Source organism: Protopterus annectens, chromosome 12.part0 (assembly GCF_019279795.1).
Source record: "Protopterus annectens isolate FY-2018-M chromosome 12.part0, PAN1.0, whole genome shotgun sequence".
Taxonomy (NCBI): Eukaryota; Metazoa; Chordata; order Ceratodontiformes; family Protopteridae; genus Protopterus; species Protopterus annectens.
Window position 1 is genome coordinate 807,884,108 of NC_056746.1, and position 27,500 is coordinate 807,911,607.

General features: G+C 43.0%; 1 protein-coding gene across 2 annotated transcripts in view; it reads right to left on the reverse strand.

The window, feature by feature from the left end:
- Window positions 1-27,500, reverse strand: part of CASP3 (caspase 3) — a 642,424-nt gene that overhangs the window by 437,854 nt on the left and 177,070 nt on the right. The window contains exon 4 of one of the 2 annotated variants that reach the window (XM_044089854.1): window positions 17,629-17,757. The exons of the other annotated variant lie outside the window; for it this stretch is intronic. Coding sequence (XP_043945789.1) covers window positions 17,629-17,757 — 129 coding nt within the window. The remainder of the gene's footprint in view (window positions 1-17,628; window positions 17,758-27,500) is intronic. 2 annotated transcript variants of the gene reach the window in all.

Genomic DNA, 27,500 nt, shown 5'->3' on the forward strand with positions numbered 1-27,500 from the left:
GGCTAGGCTTATAAATGCCTTCGGGCAGATAGCCTAGTACCTAACTATGAGTACAGGAAAGTACAGTTGTGTACACTTACCATAAATGTAGATGTTTGAGTGTATTCACTGTTGCAGTCATTACATTTGGGTTATATGCTTGCAGGTAGCCCTCAGTCGGCCTGATTAACAAAGTCTTGGGTCTTGCGTCGGTTGCTGTCCCTTCTTCCATGACGTCAAGTCATCAAGGGTATAAAACATGCAGCCGTCACCATTACATCAGTTTCTCTTGCCCCAGATGTCAGGTGCCCCCCTAATGGGAAGCAATCAAATATAAAAGTACAATGATATACCTCTAACAAAAAAGCAAATACACCAAAAAGGCTTTTAAGCATAGTAACGACCTGATCGACAGACCACGATGCTTTGCCAGAGATGGCTTGCACCTGTCGCCCTTGGGATTCCGGATACTGGCTAAGGCTCTTGCCACCCCTATAGTGCCTTTTTTAGGCAAGGATCAAATGACAAATTCACCACTGTAACAGGTACAAGCAAGCAAAATCTGAGGGTAATGCTACTCAATGCTAGAAGTCTAAACCTCACTCGAGGCACTTCTTAAAATGGAGAACATCGACATCTATGCAGTGACAGAGACCTGGTTCAAAGCTCCAGAGAGCACCCCTGCATTACCAGGCTATAATTCATACCACACCTTTCGGCCACCTAACCCAGAATGAAACACTAAAGGTGGAGGCATGTCCATATTCATTAAGGATATCCACACCTCCAGGCTAGTTGAACAGCATAATGCATCCAAGATTATCCAAGTGCAACTAACTTTGGGCAAGACCGCAATTCAAATTGAAGCTTGCTACAGACCCCCCCACCATGTCCCAGGATTCCCACTCCTCATTTCTTGTTATACTGGAAAGTATTAGGGTACAACCTAACACCCTAATAATGGGCAATTTTAACTACCCCAATATTAACTGGGAAAACTACTCATGTACCAACTCTTTTGCTCAACGTTTTCTGGAATTCATAAATTCCAATGCCTTGGATCAACTTATTCACACCCCCACCAGGGGCAATAATATCCTAGACCTGGTCATTACCAACATGGGCAACCAGTGTTCCACACCAGAGGTCAATTCCTCGTTGGTCAGATCCGACCACAAACTAATCACCCTAGACATCCACATCCCGCCCCCACCCCCAATTAGGGAAACCACCGTAAAATACTTCTCCAAAGCCAACTTCACACTTCTTAAGACAGAAGTGGCAAACTTCATGACACCCATGCAGATGGACAATAGAGTTACCACTGCTGAATCCTACACAAATGCACTTTATAAGCACTTACACATGTGCATGGATCATGCTATCCCTAATAGAACCAAGATGCTAGCCTCCAAAAAAAGGAAGCCGATCTGGTGGCCCTCTGCTGTAAACAAACTCTACAACAGAAGAAAGAAACTGTTGCAAAAAAAAAGAGTAAAATCCCATGACTGGAGGAACGCCCTGATCAACCTCAGTAAGAAGCTGAGATCCCTCATAAAATCCTCCAAAGCTAGTTACGAAAACAAAATTGTCACTAACTCTAAAGACAACCACAAAGCTTTCTATAGCTATGTCAAGAATCTCAATGGCAACACTCAGATCTCCTCTGAGTTACAGCACAATGGCAATAAATATACAGAACCAACCGATATTGCCAACATCCTGGCAGATAGGTTCATTGCTAACTTTACCCCCCTCTCACCCCCTAGAGGGCCCATCTCTATACCGGAAGAATGCAAAGTTCCTGTAATCACGGCTTCACAGGTAAAAAACACACTCTCCAACGCCATGAACAGAGCATCCATGGGACCTGACAATATCCCAGGCTGCGTTCTACACAAACTACAGAATGAACTGGCACCCTACCTAAGTACCATGTTCAGTCATAGCCTCACCTCAGGCTTTGTGCCTGCTGAATGGTGCACCGTGACGGTTATCCCACTTCACAAAGGGGGAGCCACGATGGACCCCGGGAACTACCGCCCCAGTAGCCTGACGAGCCTGGTCTGCAAGGCCATGGAACGTATCATTATGGAACTCATAAACAAAGACATTGGTAATCCCCAAACTCTAGACCCTACCCAGTTCGGATTTGTAAAAGGCAGATCATGTCTCCTAAACCTGATTGACTTCTTTGAAGCAGTCACCAAAGCCATAGATGAGGGTAAGGTGGTTCACACAGCTTATCTAGATCTCACCAAGGCTTTCAACACCATCCCCCACTCTGGAATTATAGATAAACTCACTAAACTAGGTATAAATCCCTGTGTCACAAGATGGGTTGCCAATTGTCTCATGGACAGAACCCACACTGTGAAAGTAGCAGACTCTAAATCCGACTTCAGACCAGTGACAAGTTGAGTACCACAAGGTTCAGTCCTGGGTCCTTTCCCGTTTGATATCTACTTCTCTGAAGAACAGGTTAACACAGAAGGTCTTTGGCTGACAAAGTTTGCAGATGACTGCAAACTAGGAGCCATAATCGAAACTCCTAACAATGTGGACATACTACAAAAGGGCCTCAATGAGACAGATGCCTGGTGTCAAAGCCATGGCCTGAAGCTCAATGCCAAAAAGTGTAGCGTCATCCCCTTTGGTAAAAACTCTGTACCCATGAACTACCACATAGCTGGTAGTCTACTTAACGCCGAAAATGTGATAAGGACACAGGTGGACAGTAGTCTCTCCTTTGATAATCACATCGCCACAGTGGTCAGGAAATCCTTCTACGTGGCTCACCTCATCACAAAAGGTTTTTCATCCAGAAAAAAGAAGTCATTGTTCCACTCTACTCATCACTCATTAGACCCATTATAGAGTACAACACTCCTTTTGGTATGTACCTCACAAGACATCTACAACAACTGGAAAGGCCACAGAAATACCTCACAAAGAGGATTACTGGCCTCAAACAGATGCCCTATGCAGACCGTCTCAAAAAACACCAGCTTTACTCCGTCACATATCGCCTACTCAGAGGCGATCTCTGCCTAACATACTAAGCTATGTCAAACCTAGAGCTGTTGGACATGCTCCACTTAAAGAAATCCCAATCCCTCCGAGCTACACGCTCTAGGGACCTAAACTTTATCACCACAATAAACAATACATGCTGGAGGGATACCAGAGACTGGCTTAGGAGAAGCTTCGTCGTCGGTTTTGGACCTCGGTTGCCTGTCTTTTTCTTTCCATTTTTTGTGAACTCCGGTAGTCGGATGGCTGTCCGACAACATTGTATAGTTAAATCTTCGCCCAAAATAGCTTAATGCAAAATCGTACTGACACTTAATGGTGCGTTGGTTAAATCTAGCACAAAACCGACAACTAGCAATGTCGTGGTCTGGGCCTAGGCAAGGAATACATTAAGAATGAAAGTCCTTATGAGATATTTGCTTCCCACAAGAAATACAATTATTAACTTTTTCTGACATCGGTCTGGAGCAAGAAAAAAGTTTCCCCAATGGGGTACTTAGCTTTTAATGAAGACTTTGGATCTGAAACTCGAACACGAAAATCTCAGGAGTTGGCCGACCGGCACTTGCGAACTGCTTCTGCTTCGGCCACCGTGCGGCAAGAAAGACTGAAGAAAATGGTGTTGGCTGCATCTTTTATACCCCTGACGACCTGACGTCAGGGAAGGGGTGGCAGCAGCCGACGCAGGACCCAAGACTTTGGAATTCAGGCCGACTGAGGGCAACCTGCCAGCAGGATAACCCAAATGTAATGACTGCATCAGTGAAACACAAAGAACATCATGCCGGAGGGATAGATTCCTGTCTCAAAGACTTCCCATACTCTGGAAAAGACCACCAATCTATGTCAAACAGAGCTCCTCATTAGCACTCTTCAAGAAAAATCTTGATGACTGGATGGAAGATAGGAAATTCACCCCGGGGATCACTTCTGTGGCTCTGCTCGACAGGGGCACAGGAAAATAATTTTCTTGGGTGGCGAAAGCCAGGGTACATTTTTGGCTAGGCTTATATAGGCCATAGGGCCAATAGCCTAGTACCCTCCTATGAACCTACAAAGGAAAGTAGAGGTATAGCCAAAAGAAGTTAGGGGGCTGGAGGGAGGGTAACCAGGACTGCAACAGTGTATACACTAGAACATCTACATTTATGGTAAGTGTACACAACTGTACTATGTTCTTCATGTTTCACTGTTACAGTCATTACATTTGGGTAGATTCCCAAAGCTATGGTTGGGAGGAGGAATTTAGATAGCATTAGGACCAGCTATTAGGCCCTGCAAGACTGCAGTGGCAAGGCCAGCTCTGGATTTAGAGAAACTTGGCAAATAATAATGCTTGGTGAAAATATGTACAGAACTCCAGGTAGCAGCTTCTAGGATGTCCCTGGTAGGGACGCCTCTGAGAAAGGCTGTAGAGGTAGATGCAGCCCTGGTTGAGTGAGGGCTGATCCCCTGGGGGATAGGTTTTCCATGGTGATTATAGCAGAAATTAATGTAATGGCTTATCCATTTAGAAATGGTTTGCTTTGAAATAGCCTTCCCCACTGCCCCTGCAGCAAATGCCGCCAGCAGTTGTTCAGATTTCCTTTGACATTTAGCCCTGTCTAGAATCTAAGTTGTCTGTGCACGTCTAAGGAATGCAGTATCTGTTCCCCTTTGTTCTGTGGATTGGGAAAGAAGGTTGGCAAATGAATGTACTGATTAAGAGCCACACTGGATACCACCTTGGGCATGAAGGATGGATTGGTTCTGAGGGACACCCTGTCCGCATGAAAGATGATGAAAGGTTCCAATGCCATAAGGGCCTGTAATTCAGATACCCTTCTAGCTGAAGCGATTGCTATTTTTCCAAGAAAGAAATTTTAAGTCTGCAGTAGCAGCTGGCTTGAAAGGAGATAAGATCCTACCAGTGTTGACGTGGCCAGTCTGGAGCAATCAATCATCCTTGGTTTGTCCTGTTTGATTTTTAGTAGTACTTTGGAGAGCAGAGGCAGAGGGGGGAAGGCATAGACTGATAGGTTTATCCAGCTGAAGAACAGAGCATCCACTTTCCAGACTTGTTTGTGGGGAGTCCTTGTGCAAAATGTGTCAAATTGCTAGTTCTGGGGAGAGGCAAACAGGTCTATATCTGGGCTCCCCCATTTGCTTGTCAACATGTTGAAAATTCTTGGTTCGAGTTTGCACTCGTGTGGGTCCATGAGGTTTCTGCTTAGTATGTCTGCCAGTGTATTTAATTTTCCTTGCAAGAATTGAGGTTGTAGGTACACTTAGTAGCTCAGGGCTGTGTTCCACAATGCCATGGCTAGTCTGCAGAGGGTTTAAGCATGTGTACCCCCCCTGCTTGTTTAGGTACCACATAAAGTACAGTTTTGTACCTACCATAAATGTAGATGTTCGAGTGTATAGACTGCTGCAGTTATCACACTTGGGTTATCCTGCCGTCAGGCGGTCCCGCAGTCGGCCGAATCCCAAAGTCTTGGTCCGGCGTCGGTTGTCGTCGCTTCTTCCCTGATGTCAGTGCGACACGGGTATAAAAGAGGCAGCCAACGCCATTTTCTTCAGTTTTTCTTGACCCAGATGCCAGGTGCCCCCAACTAGGAAGGCAATCCAAATAACTATGCAAAAATACCTTAGTAGATAAACAATAGTACTAGCTGTTAGCAAATACACCATATAGACATGCATCCAATTGATTGATGTACATGGAGTTATAAGTAACACCCTGGTATGTAGAGGGGATGGTGGGAGGGTAACCTGGACTGCAGCAGTATATACACTCGAACATCTACATTTATGGTAGGTACAAAACTGTACTATGTTCATCGTGTTATACTGCTGCAGTCATCACACTTGGGTTGAATCCCAAAGCTATGGATGGGTGGCTGGTACTAAACTGGGTTAGGCGAAGCTAGGATGCCCTGCAGAACTGCAGTGGCAAAACCAGCTCTGGTTTTTGAGTATAACGGAAGGTGGTAGTGCTTGGTAAAGGTTTGCACTGAACTCCAAGTAGCTGCCTCCAGAATGTCTTTGGTTGGAACCCCCCCTGAAAAAGGCTGCTGAGGTTGCTGTAGCCCTGGTAGAATGGGACCTAATATTAACAGGCACTGCTTTCCCACAAAATCTTTTCCATTTGTCTGAGTAGGTTTTTCTGGTGCTGGGCCTCCTGGCCTCCAAAATGGCATTCAGGATGTCCTTTGAGAGAAGTGTTGATTGATAATTCAAGGTATTCTCCATGCAGCTAAATTTAAATTCTTGAGCTGACTGTGAAGGATCTGAGAGTTTTTCTGAGTGAACAGAAGTGGGAATTGAGGTAAGATCCATGGAGGGCTGTGAGTCAAGTTCCTTAGTAATGGGTACCAGTGCTGACGTAGCCAGTCCGGAGCAATGAGGATCATTTGTGGTCTCTCTGATATGACTTTCAGTAATACCTTGGTCAATAGAGGTAGTGGTGGGAAGGCATAGACTGTCAATGCTGTCCTACTGAATGATAGGGCATCCACTTTCCAGGCTAGGGAATGATAAGTCCTTGTGCAAAATTTCTGTAGTTGGCAATTGTTGGGGGAGGCAAATAGATCTATGTCTGGGCGTCCCCACCTTTGAGTTATCATTGAAAATACTTGTGGGTGTAGTCTCCACTCGTGCGGATCTGCCATATTTCCTCTTAATTCGTCTGCCAATATGTTTTCCTTTCCTGGCAGGAATTGTGCTTGCAGTTGTACTTGGTAAGTCAATGCTGTGTTTCACAAGGTCATTGCCTGTCTGCATAAAGTGTAGGAGTGTGTTCCTCCCTGTTTGTTTATGTACCACATAACTGTGGTGTTGTCTGTCCTTATTAGTAGTTGTCCTGGATGCAAGAGGTCCTTGAAGGCTGTCAGTGCATTTTGCACAGCTAGCATCTCTTTTTGGTTGATGTGTAGATGCATTTGTTTTGCAGACCATTTGCCCTGTATGCACTGTCCTGCCATGTGTGCTCCCCAGGCGTAGTCTGAAGAATCTGTTATCATAGTTTGGTTTGCTGGAAGTAAGACAAAAGGAAGACCCTTGTTTATTTGACATGCTTGAGCCCACCATAGGAACTCTTTTTGAAGGCAAGGAATGAGAGGTATACTTGTTTCGAGGCTGTGCCTGTGTTGAGTCCATACACTTTTCAGGTACCATTGTAATTTCCTCATATGCAGCTTTGCATATGGAACTAGTTGAATGCAGGATGCCATGAACCCCAATGCCTGCAGGATTTTCCTTGCAGTGAGCTGGGTAAAAGTTGCCATCTTTTTGAAGTATTGAGTCAGTTGCTTTTGTTTGTCTGGCTTGAGATAAGCCATCTGGGCCATTGTATTTAAGCTGGCACCCAGGAATATTATCTCTTGTGAGGGTATTAGCTTTGACTTCTTTTTGTTTATTGGGTCACCAAGGCAACTTAGCAGCTTTGCTACAAATGCCAGATGCTGTAATAGAATGTCCTTGCTGTCCGCTTGGATTAGGCAGTCGTCCAGATATGGATAAATTTGTATTCCTCGTTGTCTGCAGTATGCAATTACTGATGCCAGACATTTCGTAAATACTCTGGGCGCAGTAGATAAGCCAAAGGGCAATGCAGAGAATTGATAATGCATTGTACCTGCCAAAAATGGTATCTTCTGCAATCTTGTCTGACAGGGACATGCAGGTATGCCTCTTTGAGGTCCAACATTACCAGCCAAGACTCCTTGCCCAGCATGGGAAGAAGCTGCTGTAGTGTAAGCATTTTGAATTTGGGTACCTCCAGGTATGTGTTTAGAACTGAGAGGTCTAAAATGGGTCTCCAGGCTTTGTCCTTTCTTGGTACTAGAAATAGTCTTGAGTAAAAACCTTGACCTTGCTCCTTTGTAGGTACCTTCTGAATTGCTTTCATATCCATAAGAGCTGAAATTTGCATTTGTGCCTCTGCCCATTGGTTTGGAGGCAAAATTGGCATGCCTCTCATCCGTGGTAAAGTGTGAAAATGAAATCTGTAGCCTCAGGTAATAATATCCAGAACCCATTTGTCCTTTGTTATGATGCGCCAGTTTTGTGGAAATAGAGCCAGTCTTCCTCCCAAAGGTGCTGCCACGGCAATTTTGCTTGGCAGGTGAAGAGAAAAGTCATTGTGTTTGTTTCCTGAAGGGTTGAGATCTTTCGTCTCCACCTCTTTGAGTTGTTGTATGCCATTGTCTAGGCTGAAAAGAACCTTGTGGCTGGCCTCTGCCCCTTGGGCATCTGTACCTACCCCTTTGGGGTCTGTCTGATGCAGGAAAGGACCAGTTTTTGATGGCCAGTTTCTGCTGAAACGAGGAGGTTGTACCTGTAAAAAATCCTTGACTGTCTGCATAGATTTTGCCTTTTCTTCCATTTTCTTTAAGACTTCCTCTGCTTTGACACCAAATAACACATCTTTCTGCAATGGAGCATCCAATAACTTTGCTTTGACATGTTCTGGTAAGGCTTGCTCTTTTAGCCAAGCATGTCTACGAATTACAGATCCTGTGACAGCTGCTCTACATGAGGCTTCCAATGAATCAAAACCACACTGTAAGGTATGCTTTCCCACCTGTTTTGCTGCATGCAGCAAGTCCTGCATCTCTTTGAAATCAGGTTGATCTGTCTGAAGGATCATTTTCTGCTTTAACTGTGTAATCAAGTACTGCTGGTATTTCAGCATGTGGAATTGGCAGTTTAAGGCCCTCATGGCCAAAGTGGCAGACGTATACACTTTCTTCCCCCATATTTCTAATGCTCTGGAATCTCTTTCAGAAGGTAGTGGATTCTTAGCAGTAGAGGCCTTAACCCCTTTGGGACCCTGGGAAATGGTTTTGGGGTCTGCAACAGGGCTTTTATATAGAAACTTATGAGAATCTGGAACTCGGTAGTATCTGTCTAGTTTAGCTGGTGCAGGAGGTAAGGAGTCTGGGTTTAGATTAGATTCGGTGTAGACATCATCCAAAATGTCTAAAACTGGAGGAATTGCAAGGGGTCTATGCTGTGGAAGAAGAAGAAACTCACAGAGTCTTTTCTTAGAGTCAGAGTAATCTTGGCCTTCCCAGTGGAAGTGTTCCCTCATGGTGTGTAAAGTTTCCCTAAAAGAGTAGTCTTCAGGGGGGGAGACAGAGGGAATGGACTCTTCAGCATCTGAGTCTTCATAAGGAGGGAAGGAATAATCCTGGGCCTCAGAGTTAGCTGAGGAAATGGATGCTTGTTCAGAGGAAGGATAATCTTCCTCCAGTCTAGGCCTTTTGTCAGGAGGGAGTTGGGAACCCCTGATAAGGGTAATTAAATCCTCAGCCATCTTGAGCATCTGTTTTTTAGGCATAGGGGCCTGTGGGGGGGTCTGTGAACCCGGTTTCCTAACTTTTAAGGGGGCTTTAAGTTTAGCATAAGACTTAACAGAAATAGCTGTCGGTTTGAAGACACCTTCAGAAAACGAAGGCCTGTCCAAAATCTCCGGATCACCATCAGGGTTGTCGTCCGAAGGGTGAGATGGAACTGGCTCCTGAGGCCCAGCTGATTCGGTCTGGGAGGCCGTCAGAATTTCTAAACCAGCGGTAGTCAGGGGCTGCGTAGGCGCCTCGCAGAAAACCGGAGAACCGGCAGCAGGCCTTGCTGAGGCCTCTGTATCTGGTCTTGGCCTTGGTTGCCTGTCCTTATCCTTCCGTTTTTTAGTCATTGCTGATGTCTGTTGCTCCGACGACATGCTATAGTTAAATTTTCTGCCAAAATAATGTCGGGCGAAATCTGCCCGATGCTTGATTGTACGTTTGTTGAACCTAGCACAAAACTGACAACCAGAGACGTCGTGGTCTGGGCATAGGCAAGGGATATGATAAGAATGAAAATCCTTATGAGGTATTTGCTTCCCACAAGAAATGCAATTATTAACTTTGTCTGACATCGGTCTGAGGCAAGAAAAGTTTCCCCAACGGGGTATTTAGCTTTAGAGAAGACTTCAGGCTGAAATTCGATTAGAAAATCTCAGGAGCTAGCAGACCGGCACTTGCAAACTGCTTCTGCTTCGGGCACCGCGCGGCAAGAAAGACTGAAGAAAATGGCGTCGGCTGCCTCTTTTATACCCCTGTCGCACTGACGTCAGGGAAGAAGCGACGATAACCGATGCTGGACCAAGACTTTGGGATTCGGCCGACTGCGGGACCGCCTGACAGCAGGATAACCCAAGTGTGATGACTGCAGCAGTATAACACGATGAACATCAGTGGTGTTGTCCGTCTTTACCATTAGTTGTCCTGGAAGAATGAGGTCCTTAAAGGCTGTCAGAGCATTCTGTACAGCTAACATTTCTTTTTGATTGATATGCAGGTGCATTTGACTTGGGTTCCATTTGCCCTGAATGCACTTCCCTGCCAGGTGAGCTCCTCATGCATAATCTGATGCGTCTGTTGTTAGGGTTTGGGTGGCAGGGAGTGGTGTGAAAGGTAGCCCCTTGTTTTGGTGACAGGCCTCTGCCCACCAATGGACCTCTAGGCATAGGCAAGGTAAGATAGGAATCATTGCTTTTAGATCCTGAGAATGTTAACACCATAGGCTTTTTAGATACCACTGCAGTTTCCTCATATGCAGTCTTGCATATGGAATTAGAAGAATGCAGGAGGCCATGAACCCCAAGGCTTGTAGTATTTGTCTTGCAGATAGGGTTTTTTGTGGCCACTTGCTTGAAGTAGGTTGTCAAATGAATGTGTTTCTCTGGTGTGAGGTAAGCCATCTGGGAAGTTGTATTCAAGCTTGCTCCCAGGAATATAATTTGTTGACAGGGTACCACTTGTGATTTCTTTTCATTTATGGTGTACCCCAGACAAGTTAGAACCCTTTGTACAAAGGCCGGATAATTCAAAAGTATGTCCTGGCTTTCTGCCTGAATTAGACAATCGTCCAGGTATGGGTATATTTGAATATTTCTTTGCCTGCAAAATGCAATAACTGGAGCTAGGCACTTTGTGAATATCCTGGGTGCAGTAGATAAGCCAAAGGGCAGTGCAGAGAACTGATAGTGCGTGTAGCCTGCTTTGAAGAGTAGGTATCTTCTGCAAGATTCCCTGATTGGAATGTGAAGGTATGCTTCTTTTAAATCTAGTGTTGCCAACCAGGCATATTTGCCTAACATAGGAAGTAACTGGTGAAGAGTTAGCATCTTGAATTTTGGAATCTCCAAAAAGGTGTTACAGGTCCAGGATAGGATGCCATGAACTGTCTTTTCTGGGTACCAGGAAAAGTCTCGAATAGAAACCTTGTCCCTTTTCCTCTTCTGGTACCAGTTGAATAGCCCCCATGATTAAGAGAGAAAGTACTTGTTTTTGGGCCTCCGCCCACTGATTTGGGGATATGTCCAGCCATCTGCTTGGTGTTGGCAATGTGTGGAAGTGAAATCTGTATCCCTGTGACACTATATTTAAACCCATTTGTCCTGAGTAATGAGTTCCCAGTTCTTTGCATGAAGAGCAATCTTTCCCCCCAAAGGGGCAGTCAGTTGATAAGTGCTTGGAAATTTTAAAAGGAAGTCATTGAGACAGTTTACCATAGGGGGAGTCTTATAACTCCCAGATTTGGAAGTGGAGGCCCCCCACTGCTTAGTCCTGTGTGTGTCCTGGGACTGAAACCTGGGGTTTTTGCTATGTCTGGGTTTGGCTTGAGAAGACCTGGAAGGGGCTGGAAAGAACGAATTCTTAGAGCGTCAGTGCCTACTAAATCTAGGAGGCTGAACTTGTAAGAAATGTTTAACAGTTTGCATAGATTTAGCTTTATCCTCCATCTTTTTAAGAACTTCCTCAACCTTGTTGCCAAACAGGCGGCCCTGATTTAAGGGAGCATCCAACAATTTAGCTTTAACATGATCAGGCAAAGATTGCTCCCTAAGCCAAGCATGCCTTCTAAGCACAGACCCAGTAACAGCAGCCCCTGCAAGAAGCCTCTAATGAATCAAAACCACATTGCAAAATATGTTTTCCAACTTGTTCAGCAGAATGCATTAAATCCTGTAATTCTTTATTTTCCACACAGTCAGGAATCAACATAATTTTCTGTTTAAGCAGTCCAATAACATGTTGTTGATACTTTAACATATGAAACTGGCAGTTTAAAGCCCTAATGGCCAAGGTTGCAGAAGTGTAAACCTTCTTACCCCATCTATCCAGCGCCCTTGAGTCTCTATCAGAAGGGGTAGGAATTTTGGTAGTAGAAGCCTTAATGCCCTTGGGCCCCTGTGAAATAGTCTCTGGATCTGCAGTACGATTTTTAAAAAGGAACTTGTGGGACTCAGGGACCCTGTAGTATCTGTCAGGTTTTCTGGGAGCAAGAGGCAAGGAATCAGGGGCCAAACTAGAGTCCAAAAAAGCATTATCAACAATGTCTAGTACAGGAGGAATAGCGAAAGGCCTATGCTGAGGTAGGAGAAGGAAATCCCCAAGCCTCTTTTTGAATCAGAAAAATCCTAACTTTCCCAGTGCAAATGCTCCCTTACAGTATGCAAGATTTCCCCAAAAGAAAAATCCTCAGGATGGGAAGCAGAGGGAATGGAGTCCTCTGCATCAGAATCTTCCTAAGTAGATAAGGGCAAATCAAGATCATCAGAAGAATAAGAAAAAACAAAATCCTGGTCGGAAGATTCATAATCAACTTCAGTCCTAGGCCTCTTAGAAGGGGGGGGTTGGCTACCCCTGATTAGAGTCATTAGATCTTCAGCCATTCTTATCATTTGTTTTTTAGGCACAGAGGCCTGAGCATGTGGCCTGGGCGTTGGTTTTTTAGCCATGGTTCAAGATTTAAGCCTAAGTAAAACAGGGGGCATCGGTTTAATATGCAAGTCCGTAGGCCTGAATACACCCTCAGAAGCCGGTGCCTGCACAGCAGCTCCGGACCCATCCAAGGTAGAGACATCCGCGGGTTCCACAGTTGAAGCATCTCGAAGCATACCAGTCTCAGTAGAGGCCTGCGAATCACAAGTAGCGGGTATCAGGGGCCGCAAACGTGCCTCACTGAGTACCAGTGCCTCGGCGGCCTGTCTTTATCTTTGCATTTTTTCGGAATCCTGGTAGTGGGATGGGTAACCGACGACATTTCTGGATAATTAAACCGAGAACCGAAATATTTAGAGGCGGAAATATACAGACGACGGACAGTGCGCTGATTAAATAAAGCACAAAACTGACAGCAAGGTATGTCGTGGTCAGGGCCTAGGCAAGGAATACAGTACAAATGAAAATCTTTATGAGGTATTTGCTTTCCACAAGTAATGCAATTATTAACTTTTACTGACATCAGTTAGGAGCAAGAAAAAGTTTCCCCAACGGGGTACTTAGCTTTAGTTGAAGACTTCGGTTCTGAAACTCGAAAACGAAAATTTCAGGAGTCGGCCAACCGGCACTTGCAAACTGCTTCTGCTTTGGGCACCGCACGGCAAGAAAGACTGATGTAATGGCATCGGCTGCATGTTTTATACCCCTGACGACCTGACGTCATGGTAGAAGGGACAGCAACCGACGCAGGACCCAAGACTTTGTTAATCAGGCCGACTGAGGGCTACCTGCAAGCAGATAAACCAAATGTAATGACTGCAACAGTGAAACACGAAGAACATCTAGGCAGAGATGTTCCTTTCTCCTCTTTTATTTGCTATATAGTTACAATCTTTAGCTAAAAAGATAAAATACTCTGAAATTCAGGGATTTAATTGGTGTGGCAATCAAGAAAAAATAGCTTTGAGGAGAAAATTTTTTATTTTTATTTTACATTTGTTTACCAGGAAAGTCCGACTGGCCAAAATTGGCCATTTTCACTGGAGGCCCAGGGAGAAAAGCTCCATTACAAAGGAAGTTTAACAAGAGTAATACATTATATACACTTACAAGCATAGGTGACGTGATTATACAATACATATTACAGACATGAATGGTTAAGATATAAAGTGAATACCATGCAATAGTATATATTTTACAAAGAAATGAAGATATGAAATATAGCATAAACAGGGGAGCCTTGCTCTCAAGAGCCACATATCTTGTAAATGACAAATCCTGAATCTGATATCAGAGTGTTGTGGGATATTTTAATTTCGTTACAATTTTTGTGTATAAAATAAATTAAGGTAAAATTATGGCTGTAACATATAAACTGTGTGCCTACACAAGAATTAGTTCAACAATACCCATATTTATGAGGGGCATGAAAAGATGAAGAATTTTGAGTGGATGGACTAAAAAAGAACCTTGTTAAGGCAGCTAAGGATATGTGAGAAGAGAAGAAACAGAAAGTTATGGAAAATCAAGAGACTGGAAATTAACGACCATGGACATAAGCAAGATGCTGGCAGTGACAATGTTTTTAGTTCCTCTGGTTCTATACATAGATTAGGCATATTTTTAAAACAACCAAAGGAAAAGTTATGGATATTAATTAATAAAGATTTGAAGGAATTTATTTGGGAGGGGCAGACACCAAAAGTAAAACTAGGACAAGCAGATTCTTCCTCTTGGACAGGGTAATTTAGGGCTACCTGACTTGAAGAGGTATTTAAAAGATACACAACTAAGACATTCATAACAAAAGCAGGTAGCTATAGATCAAGACTGAGGTATGATGGACATGGAAAGATACAAGTTTTGGAATCAAGCTGTTAAGAAGAAAAGAAATAATTATTTGGAATATTATATAACTAAACTGGCAACTAACATAATAATAAACCAGTGAGAGAGCTGTGAAAGAAGATATTGCCATTATGAATAAATACAGCTAAGGACAATGAAAACAGGCAAGAAGAGGGCAGGAAGTAGCTGGAGGAAACTGAAAAAGGAACCACGCTACTGAGAAGAAATACTGGAAAAGAAAAGCAACAGAATGGAATGGCGTTTGACCTGCAGATCAAAGAATATCTTCCATATCAAGGACAATTGGCACACTAGAGATAGGGGTGGGGGATTAACAAGTGGAAGACCAACTCTGGTAGGATTGTTAGTGGACTGAAGAACAAAAGATGCTATTAAGGAGATATAATTATTTAGGCATATAAAATGCTACACCATAATTATAAAAAACAATTATAGTAGTCTTTAAAGACTGGGAGATATGATTAGAATGACAAATTACAAAACAACAGTAGGTAGAAATTTGCAAGGCCCCAGGTAGTGCTCCCAAGTGCAGAAGACTTCAGATACATGCATGAAAATGATGGAAATGTTTATACCTGTACTTTTACACATCAAGTAAGCTTCAGAGGATTTTCCCTCAAGTGGAAAGTAGATGTTGGAGATGTAAAGAGAACGAAAGAAGAAATGGAAATGCATTTTTGGGAATGTGTGGAGTTACTCAAGTTTAAGGGTTCTATACAGAATACCTTGACACAGTTGTTAGGGGAACACTTTATATTAACTAAGGAGATGATGCTACAGTGAGTTGGTGTCTAGGTTTGTAAGTGTCAGTAAGGCATTATTAAGTTTTATATCATTTGCAGCAAAGAAAGTAATTACATGAAAGTGGAAATCAAAATTTAAACCAGCTGGAAATGAAGTACTAAATATTGTAGAGAAAATAAAAGATGCATAGCTGGGGATATTAAACAATGGAGGAATGATTTAGCATATCTCATAAGAACAAATGGTGCACTTGGGAACAATATATACAAAATAATGCTGAAACAGATGAGCAAAAAAAGTAGGTTCATTACAACTGAAAAACTAATGTGCATGTTCTAAGAAGAGACCAATGATGGAAACCATATGTATACTGCAAGTATATGATAATGGAAAATGTTAGGATGTTTTCATTGTTATTAATGTGTTTGTGTGCATGTCACAATTTAGCAGTGTGGCAAATAAAGTTGCCAAAAAAGACTAAAATCCAGTACATGGCTGCCCTGTGATTGTTGTACCTAGTTAACTACTAATGCTCCAGTATATTCCAAATTAATAAATGCTTGCTATATTATTCAAGAGTATCCTCCAGAACACTACTATGAACGATTCAATACAATGCCTGTATGAAGAGTTATACATACTTGCTCATTTTAGTAATGTTCTTCTTGTCTGGAGACTCATCTTAACTTGCATCATGAGCCAAGGAAATCTAGGCTGCAGTGGAAGTGTGGAGATCACTGTCACTGTCCCCCAAGTGGAGCATCCACAAGGTTATTGCTACAGTTATACCTCCAAAGCAACAACCATTTTTATATAGAAGTGTCTGTGTCCTAAATTTAAGCAATTTAAGAGTGCAAATATTTTCTGATAGGCCAGTACTGTATTCTCCTGAGCCTGAATATTAAAATTGTAATACACTATCCACCTAGTGGATATCAGTAAGAGTCCCAGTTCCAACTGTACTTCAGGAACAACAAACACAGCACAAAAGGAAACTTAATTCAGATGTGATACACAAGTACCAGGCAAATTACTCAGTTAAGAAGTTTGTAAAATTTACTGAGGACTGCACCTCTGCCAATACTAATGTCTATGATTTTTCTTGGGAAGTATAGGGTGTCCAGGATGAAGAATGGAGTTATTTTAGATAGGCTTTTGAACTTGTGTTCCAGGTAAACAGAAAATGGATCTGTAGCTGACCCAGCTCTGTGACTACTGGATAGTATGGGGAATCTTTACGTTTTTTGTAGGCTTAGGGATGAAAAAGAATTTGGGCATTTTGGGAAAGGGAACTATCAAATTTTAAGAGCTTGCTTCCTAACAAATTTCTTTTCATGTAAGGCTTTCAATATGGTGTCAAATTTTCACACTCCTCCTTAACAAAGTCTATGTACTCAGGTTCACAGAACTGTGTTTCTGTTTTGGTTCGAGAGGCATCCATGTCAGTAATACAGATTCCTTCCCCTTAACTTACTACTAATCAAAATATTATTATCACCGTTTTCTCAAAGCCATTAAAGAAGAACTCCACTTCCCACAAACCAACAGTCTTATGTAAAACTTGCCTAATGATATTCCACAGTGGCAGTGCATGGATTCCAGTCAACAAATAATGGGAAGTACAACTATGTATGGAATTCCAGCCTGGCTCTGTGGCTGAATGGGAAGGAACCCTGACTGTGACCTAAGTAACAGTTTGTTTCAATTACCAAACCTGGCACTGGAGGAGACAGATGGGGGGGGGGGGGTCAGGAGTGAAGGAGTTTGACCTACTTACATCTCCCACAGGATGGAAAGTGTGGGTGGCTGAATAAGCACACATGGTCTTGCATTTTCTCTGCTGGAGAATGGGGAACCACTACTCATGCTTGAGGACATGATGGCAGGGCAGTTTGCTGGCAATGGCCCTTGTGGAAGGGAAGAGTGATGAGCACCATCGGCCCAATGCACTCCTCCTTCCCTCAGAAACCAAGTGAGCAGAAGGACCGCATGGCATAATGCAAAAAAAAAAAAAAAAATAGAATCACCCTTGATGGCTACCTAAATGATGTCCCCTCCTGGTTGGCTCTTAAAACGGTGATTGGGAACATGGGCTGACTGGCCAATAGTGGACTGAAGATTAGCAGGGAGTGGAGGAAAAAACTGCAAAAATAAATAAATTAAATAAATAAATAAAGAAGTACTATGGGTGTATTTCTTACACAAACATGGCAGTATTTCAGAGTACATAATCAAAAGGAAAGATTACCTTTTTTTAAAAGCTGGATCATCTGATTAGATTTTAAGTCATTTTGTACCTCACACTTAAATCCTAATTCAGAGAATGCTTTATAGACATTTCCTGCATCAACATCAGTACCAGTCCGAGGTGACATACCTTTGGGAAGAAAAACAAAAGATTAATTTCAAATGAACTTGCTTGGATAAAAAATAAATAATCTGAAACTAAATTTAATATACTGCTAAATTATAAAACATTTTCAATACATTTTTTCTTTTTCCTTCAAATGATTTCTAAAATTATTTAAGCACATTATTGACATGCGTTTAGGTGAGTATCCTAAGCAGTTTAAACCTATGTTAGTAGATTTTACTGAACTGCCAAGAAGTTAACATGGCTGATATACACTCCAACTAGAGGCTACAAAATCCTAGACTAGATTCTAACCAATATTGGATAGCTCTGTTCCCTACCAGTTGTAACTTCCTCTCTACTGAAATCGGACTATAAAACAGTCATATTCACCAAGACAAACTGGAAGCATCCTCCAATAACTCATTATTCAGAGATTTTGCTAAAACTATCTACTAACAACTGAGCAATGACCTGGCTAAATTCAATATCCCCTTCAAACATGATGGACTCCTCTGTGCATGAGGAATCCTTTACCACCAAATTCTATGCACATGTAATTATTTGCACAGATGGAGCCATCCCACTCCAAAGTGAATACAATGTGTAATTTAAAAATAGCTCTTACGGTAGAACGCAAATATATACAGACTCTATAATAAAAGAAAAAAATCTGACTTCATAGAAAAATAAATGTAACTCTAAATGCCAAAAATGCTGTTGCTAAACTTAATGGGGAACTTTGGACCAGGATCAAATCACAAAGCACTTTTTATTTATGCTAGAAACCTCAAAAACAATTTCCAGCACTGAAGAGAGCCAATAGTAAATGATATCATACACTCAGGCCCAGACACACAGCCACTCTATTAGCAGATAAATGTATCTCTAACTTCATCACCCCCCCCCCCCATTACCAGATCACATGCCAGCCTCCACATTCTCAGCTCAAATCTACCAAAAACAAGTCCTTAAAGCACTACCCAAGGCAAAAAGCACAGCTCCTGTGGAGTCAGACAACATACAAGGAAAGCCTAATGGCTAGCCTAAACAATGACCTGTCAAACCCTCTACAGAAGCTATTCAAGATTAGCCTGAAAACAGGGTTTGTGTTAGAAAAACGAAGGACAGCAACAGTCATTCCCCTACACAAAGGTTGGGTATCAATAGACCTACCTGAGTTACTACCCCCCCCCCAAAAGAGTCTGATTAGCCTCGTCTGTAAGGCTCTAGAAAGGATCGTTATGATATTCAAGAATAAGGACATAGGCAACCTTACAAACTCCTGACCCAAGGCAGTTAGGTTTTGTCAGGCGGGTAGATGCTGCCTACCTAACCTGGTTGACTTCTTTGATGAGGTTACTGAAACAACGGATGAGGGATAAAAGTCAGCATATATTGCGTAATATAGACATTGTAAATGTTGTCAGGACCATTCCACACTCAAGTACAGTTGATAAACTCACACAGCTAACTTTAAATCCCTGTGCTGCTCTGTAGATAGCAAATTGGCTCCTAAACAGAATCCATGAAATTAGGGTGGGTGGCTCTACCACCACCAAAAAGAGGTGACACTAGCTGAGTACTCCTGGGTGCAGTCCTTGGGCCACTCCTCTTTGGTATTTATTTCTCAGAGGTCAAAGCTAATGCTAAAGGTTTGTGGCTGATCGAATTTGCAGACTGTAAACTTGGTTCTGTCATAAGCTCCCTAGAGAACAAGAAAATCCTACAACAGGCTTCTCCCAAATAAATAACTGGTTTCAAAGCCATGGGCTAATAATCATATCTTTCAACAAGCATGACTTCCCTTGTAACTATTACATTAACAATACACCCCTGAAAGTTAATCCCATAGTCAGGGATCTGAGAATCTATTACATATTTGCAAGTGCAATAAAGGTGTGAACACCCACTCAAGGGACCTTAATCTCTTTTGCAACACAAATAGAATGAGTATTTTATTTTATCTAAAATCCAAATTGCCAGAACCCACATGGTCAGGATCATATGGTCAACAATTCAGTTCACTGATAAACTAAAACAGACCCAAACAAAACCTGCAAACAACATAAATAATGTCTTTGCAGGGGGGGGCAAGCCCCCTGCACCCCTCAGACCCCTTGACAATTAATTTATATCAACTCAGACATCACACTACAGTGGGTAAAATGGCAAATTCCTTGATCTGTACACTGTACTGTGATCTCAGCTAAAATGGTTCCAGTAACCAAACAGTTGACCATCTGGGTTTCCACAATCTGGAAGTTCGATAAAGTAAAACAGACCCAAATAAAATATGTTGAAGGGATGGGTATGTATCAGAGTATCTTTTATATGGAACAGTCTTCCATTCCAGATAAAACTAAGTACTTCCTTACTTTTATAGGTTCATAGGTTGTTACTAGGCTAATGACCACTATGGCTTTTACAAGTCTTGCCATGCACCCCAAACCATTTGGGTCCCCAGTATCAAGGGTATAATCCAATACTTTGCATGACATATTCAAGATATAATAGACTGGTAGATAAATACCAGGTCATCAGTCTGCAGACTATTATAGGCCTAGTCATAGGTTCATAGATTTATAGGTATTTACTAGGCTAATGGCCACAAGGGCCTTTTTAAGCCTGGCTGTGCATCCCAAATCTCTGACAAGTTCTGGTACTCTTAAAAAGTGTAAGCAGGAGCCTGGGAGATGAACCATTTACAGGTTGCCTGTGTCCATTAGAGTCAGGTGCCAAACCCAGAATGAATGTTCCCCATCCAATTGTCCAAGTTACCCTTGAACTGGTTGCTAGGGGGAACTCTGTTTCAGACACTGGGTAGCCTCTGGGATACATACTTGTCACTCCAGAAGATCCTATTTATATCACAGGCAAAGTTTAAGTCTTAGAACGGGTAATTCTGGTGTTGTTGGTTTTGTGGATATGCAGGAGGTTCATCAGAGTGGGGTCTGACAATGTCCTGTATGCCAGGCATAGATCTCCCCTCAACAGCCTTTAGGAGACAGAATATGGGGATAGGGCCTTGAGGCAGTCTGCAAGGACATTTTACTTACTCCCTGTATTCTTTTAGTGAGGAACCTCTGTGGAAGTTCCTACTGTTGGATATGCCTGTTAGGTATATACCAAAGGGGGCACTGTACTCGATGATAAGTCTGATGAAAGACAAATACAGTGGAACAATGACTTCCTTGGACCTAGACACCATACCTTTGTTTATAAGCTGCGCAACATAGAATGATTTCCTCAGTACTTTAGACACATGATGATCAAAGGCTAGATTACGGTCTGTGTGTATCTTTAAGTCCCTGACTACTGGGTCAACTCTAAGGGGTGTGTTGTCAATATGATAGTTACCAAGGGTGGAGGACTTCCTGAAGGATACTATTATACATTTCTTGGCATTTAGCTTTAGTCCATGGCTCTGACACCAGTTGTTTCTGTCGGCCCTTCCTGAAGAAAATTTGTGCCAGTGTGGGATTCAATGGCAGCTCCTAATTTACAATCATCTGCAAATTTAGTCAGCCAGAGAATGGTCTCTTTGTAGAGGTGGACTCCCCAATTCTAACTTCCTGGGTCCTGTCAGTGAGCCAGTTGGCTATCCACTGGGTGACATACCAGTATGTACCTAACCTCTTGAGTTTGTCAACAATTCCAGAGTGGGGTATTGTGTCAAATGTCTTGGCAAGGTCAAGGTAGGCAGTGTGAACTATGTTGCCCTCATCCATTGTCTTGTTGATCTTCTCAAAGAGGTCCATCAGGTTCAGTAGGTACGAACTGCCCTTGACAAAACCAGACTGGGTTGGGTCTAGTGTTTGGAGGGTTACCATATCATTATTGATCATTCCCATGATAATTCTTTCCATGGCTTTACATACAAGACTAGTGAGACTTATGGGTCTGTAGTATCCAGGGTCTGTAGATGGTACACCTTTGTGTAGAGGGCTGACTGTTGCTGTTCTCCATTCACGAGGCACAAAGCCTGTTTGGAATTGTGACACCCCTGCACTGGCCCAGTAATCAAGGAGCCTCAATCCTTACCACTGACAACAGTGAGGGATGTTCACAATGGGAGGATGACAATTACACACACAGTATTACACACACAGTAAAGTACAATTTCCCTTAAGTGCACACAGAGATCACAGTCAGTCTGGGGCTGGTTTCACTTTCTTTCTCCAGATCTCCAACAAGACTCCCCACTGGCATAGCTATAGGGTTAAGATCTCAGTTGAGTGGTCAAGCCAAAACCTCCAGCACCCTCTCTGTCCAACCAGTGCTTCGTGTCCCTGCCCAAGTAGGTCTCACACACACACACACACACACACACACACACACACACACACACACACACACACACACACACAATCACACACACACGCACACAAGCACACACCCAAGAGCACACACCTAAGCGCGCATCAAACACATAGACTCTCCTGAGGAAGGCTGGCACAGGTTTACTAGCTATGTCCCCTTCTGCCTAAACTATAAGGTAGTTATCACTGCCACTAACCACTACTTATCAGCTTCTATAAAGCCCTTTACAAAGGGTGACCAATCCTACTGTGTAATGTTACTATTATCCAAATGGTAAGTGTGACCAAGAGCAACACTATTGCAGTGGCCTATACAGCATCACCAGATACATATGCAAGTATTCTAAGAGCTTAAATATCTCTAAACAAACATGCCACATTTCTTCTTCTTTTGTTTTTTCCCTGTTAGGGGTCACCACAGTGGATCACCTGTCCGCTCATGATTGGCAGTGGAGTTTTACAGTGTCGAGGTGCCAGCCCGGCATCCAACCTTCCACGGAAGGCACACACATGCACGCACTCACACCTTGGACCAATTTAGAGTATCCAATCCACCTACAGCATGTCTTTGGGATGTGGGAGGAAACAGGAGCACCCAGAGGAAACCCACGTGACCTCAGGGAGGACATGCAGACTCTGCATAGAAGGCACCCCAGCCAAGGATCGAACTGGAGAACCTCTTGCTGTGAGGCAGTAATGCTAACCACTGCACCACCGCAGCCACCCAAACAAACCAGCCACAATTAAAAGGGTTAAATATATTTAATAAAAAAATAATAAAAGAACAAGACAATACTCAAACACTAACTACAGAGTTCAGAATCACAGGAAATATTTTAAAACAACATTGCAGGACAGTCTCAAATAAATACAGAAAACATCTAAACTAATCCTTACTATATTCCTATCTATATCTAAAAGAAATTACTGTACCCTAGACTTACTTACAGAGCAAGACAAATGCAGATGAGTGGATGTTCTTGCTAGGTCCAAGACAAAATACAAAATGCCCAGTGTCTCTATCTGAGAAGAGTTCTTAAATTAATATCACATATTACTGCTGGGTTAGCCTGGATGACATCACTCTTTGTCACCTGCCTTCAGTTCCCAGGCTAACAGAAACTTAACAAGATTTAACATTTTTATGTAAAAAATACATATCTCTCAGATATTTGCTCAGAACTGGAAGTCGTAAAACAATTAAACACATTTATATTTGAAACCTAGTAATTATTTCTGTTTCAAGACAATAGGAAAACCTCTACCTCTAGACATTGTGTCTGCTAACTGAGAGAACACAACCGTAAAACACTTTACTTTTAAACTTATTTTCTTGAAGTTTTGAAAATTAACTCTGTATGTTTCAGCTTCTTCTATTAAAAAAAGAAGTTATGTACTCACCATAACGTTCCATATGTGTTGTCCATCTTGCCTTCATTCTATACTGGTTGGGTTCGGAACTGATCCTCGGTTCCAATTCGGCCATTTCCAAAAGCTAGAGGTCTTTAACTAGCTCAGGACTAAAAACCCTGTCCCATGATGCTCTAGGAAACTCCCTAGATCTTGTTTGCTGATATAACAACATAAACTAGAAGGTCTAACTTCATGTCTATTAGGTCAGAGAACATTATTTTGCTCAGTTGTAACTGCTTGGTCCTCCAGGAACCAAAGGCTGGGGAGGAGGGTGGGACCTAAGAATGAAGGCAAGATGGACAACACACATGGAACGTTACGGTGAGTATATAGCTTCCTTATGTGATGTTGTCTTATCTCGCATTCATTCTGTACTGGTTGGGACAGTATCCCTAGCACCATCTTTCTCGGGTGGCTCAATGGAGAATATTCTTTAGAACAGTGAACCCAGAAGAGGTCCTGTCCTTGGAGGCCAAATCCACTCTGTAATGAGTGATAAAGGTATGAAGCCTTGCCCATGTTGCTGCAGCACAAATGGTATCAATTGGTAGTCCGAAAGGCAGCAGAGGTTCCTATAGCTCTTGTAGGATGACCTTTTATCTTTTCAGGGAGTTCTTTGTTCTGAGATTTGTAAGTAAAAGTTATACAATCTGATAACCATTTAGAAAATGTGACTTTAGATACTGGAGCACCTTTCTTAGGGTCTGAAAAGGATACAAATTGTTGGTCGGATATTCTGAAGTCCTTTGTCCTATTGTCTAAGCACATCTAGTTGGTGTAGCATATATTCTGCTTTGTTGCCATAGTTGAGAAAAAGAGACTGGAAGTTCTATAGATGGATTCAGATTAGATTCTGAGCATACTTTGGGTAGAAAGGATGGGTTTGTTCGTTGGGATATCCTGTCTTTGTGGAAAAGCAGGTAGGGCGGCTTTGTCGACAATGCCTGTAATCTGCAACTCTTCAAGCAGAAGTGATGGCTATCAAAAGAATTGTCTTCCATGTCAAAAACGTTAGATCACAGGATGATGCGGGTTCAAAAGGGGGAAGAATCAGACAGGATAAGATCAAATTTAGGTCCCATGGTTCTGGTGGGGCTTTAATGGGTGGTCTTAATAAAATAGTCCCCTTCAGAAAAGCCTTGCATAGCCTGTGGGACATCAGATTTGGTCCTGATTCACCTGTATGGAAGTTAGACATCGCTGCTAATTGAACTCAAATAGTGGCTGCAGCTGCACCTTCATTAAAAAGCTTTGTCAAAAATTCAAGAATGGAAACTATGGGGGTAGGGAAAGGGTCAACGTGGTTATTTTTGGCCGAAGCAGAAAATCTTTTCCATTTGCTCATGTATAATTTCTTTGTTGAAGTCTTATGAGATGAGATTAAGATATGTTTAGCTGACTGGGAAAGTTTAGGGAACTTGGCTAAGTTTGGAATTGGAGCAGCCATGCTGTCAGTTTGAGGGTTTGAAGAGATGGATGGAGCATCCCTTGCGCATGAGTCAGAAGGTCCGGAACTGGGTCCAGAATCCACGGCTCCTCCTGTAAATGAGGCCACAGGAAGGGGAACTAGATGTGGTGTGGTCAGTATGGGGCAACGAGTATTAAGTTCCTTCCCAATTAGCTGGCTTTCTGAAGAACCTTTGGTATCAATGGAAAAGGAAGGAAGAAGGAAGGTGTAGAGGAGACATGAGGGCCAACTGTGTACAAGTGCATCCCTTGGTGACTTCCCTGGGGGGGATTAGGGTAAAAAAGTTGCTGCATCTGGCATCCATGGACGTGGTAAAAAGGTCACAGCAAGGCTGGCCCCATCTGTGGAAAATCATCTCTGCTACTTCTTGTTTTAGGGACCACTCGTGAGGCATTAGGATTGCTCTGCTGAGGCTGTCTGCTATCACACTGGATTTCCTCAGGATGTGTGCTGTTATCAGAAAGTGTTGGGAGCAGGTAGCTCACTGCCATACTCTCATGGCCTCTCAACAAAGGGGTAGGACCTGGTTCCTCCTTGTTTGTTTATGTACCAAACAACCAATATGTTGTCCATCTGTACTGCAATAGTTCCCAGTGGAAGAGCATCTTGGAATGCTTGCAACACTAAAAGCACCACTCTCATCTCCAGGATACTGATGTGCAAATGGGCCTCGTGTTCCTGTCAAGTGTCTTAAACGGTCCTTCCCAGATAATGACCCCCCACACCCTGTCTGAGAAGCATCCATGGTCACTGTGGCTAAAGGTTGAGGGGGAAGAAAGGGGTCGCCTAATGTTACATGATTGGAGTAAAGCCACCATCAAAGGTACTTCTTGCAGGATTCTGTTATCAAGATCTGGTGGGACATGGGTAGTTCCTGCATGGACCACTGACTGAATAGTGGCCACTGAAGTTTTCTCATGTGTAGGCGGTGCCAATAGATCAGGGTAATTGCAGCTGCCATTGTTCCCAGTACTTGCCTGAACGTTTCTTTTGGGAAGAATGTCTACGATTTGGGTTCGTAAGACTTTAACCCTTTCGGAGGGAAGTTTTGCCACCATACTTCTTGTGTCTAAATCTGCTCCTATAAAGCCAGTATGCTGAGAAGGCAATAAGACAGACCTTCATAATTTATTGTGATTCCCAGGTGAGAACAGAGCTGTAAAGTGGTGTCTCTCACTTTTATTAGTAGATGCATGACGGTGGGAGTTATTAGCCAGTCACCTAGGTACGGAAACACTCGGAATCCTAGGCATCTCATGTGAGCCGTGACTACTGCCATACACTTGGTGAACACTCTGGGGGCTGTAGGGAGACCAAAGGGCAGAACTCAAAACTGCTAGTGACTGGCCCCCAGCCAAAAGCGCAAACGACTCCTGGATCACCTGCCCATCTTTATATGGTAGTACGCATCCTGGAGATCTATGGAGCACATCTAATTATCTTTTCCCAGAAAGGTAAGTATTGAATGCAGTGTTACCAGCCGGAACTTCACTTTCTTCACTGATTTGTTTAATCTGCTGATATTCAGGATGGGTCTCCAGTCCCCTGTTTTCTTTGGAAATAAAAAAATACCTTGAGTAAGCTCCAGATCCTATTTGGTCTGCAGGGACTGTTTGAATGACTCTTTTTTTCTAGTAACTTTCCAATTTCTAGAATTGCCTGTTCCCTCTGACTGGGTGGAATGTCCAGGATGTTCCTTATGTTTCGGATGGGGAAAGAAAAGAGTATGGATACTTTGTACCCACTTGTCTTTTGTGATCGTTAGCCAGGCTTCTGGTTACAAAGATAAGTGACCCCCGACTGCCTCCAGAGATGGACAGATGGGCCTCCTTTCAGGAGCGCTGAAAGGTCTTGCCAAAGAAGGATTCTCTGTCACCCTGGTTTTGCGGACCCAGTCTGCCACATGGCTGGCGACTTCCATTATTGCTTCCCCATCTGCCCCTGGGGGAAGGCTCACCACATGTGTCTTGAAAACCTCTCTGGGATTTTCAAAACCACATTTGTCCTCCCTTTTGACCTTATGATAAGGCTTAGAAAGTAGGGAAAAATAGACTCTTACGGCAGAGAGAGTTTTTCCTTCCTGTTCACACCTGGTTAGTCTGTCTTTAACTTTAGGCCCGAACAAGGACGAACCATCAAAGGTGGCATTACCAAAGGAGGACTTAAAGGGCTCCGCAAAGTTACACAAGTGCATCCAGGAATGTCTCCTTAGGGAAACTACTGAACCCACTGCCCTACTCGCTCCATCAGCTGCATAGGAAATGAGCCTCATGAAGCAGTTTACCACTGAATTCAAGGTGGCGAGCTGGGAGAACACTTTATCCGATACCCCCCCCCCGCAGCTACTGAACCCTGGAGAGTATCTCCTAGCTCCTTCAGGAGATCTCTCTGTAACCTGGTAAAATATGTACGGTAATTCAGGGACCCGAGTGTAAAGGTCGCTGAAGAGAAGATGCCCTTTACATATCTGTCCATCATATGAGACTCTCTGTTCAGGAGATGAACAGAAGATGAAGTCTCTGACAATTCCTTCTTGGTGGCCACCGCCACTACCACAGCATCTA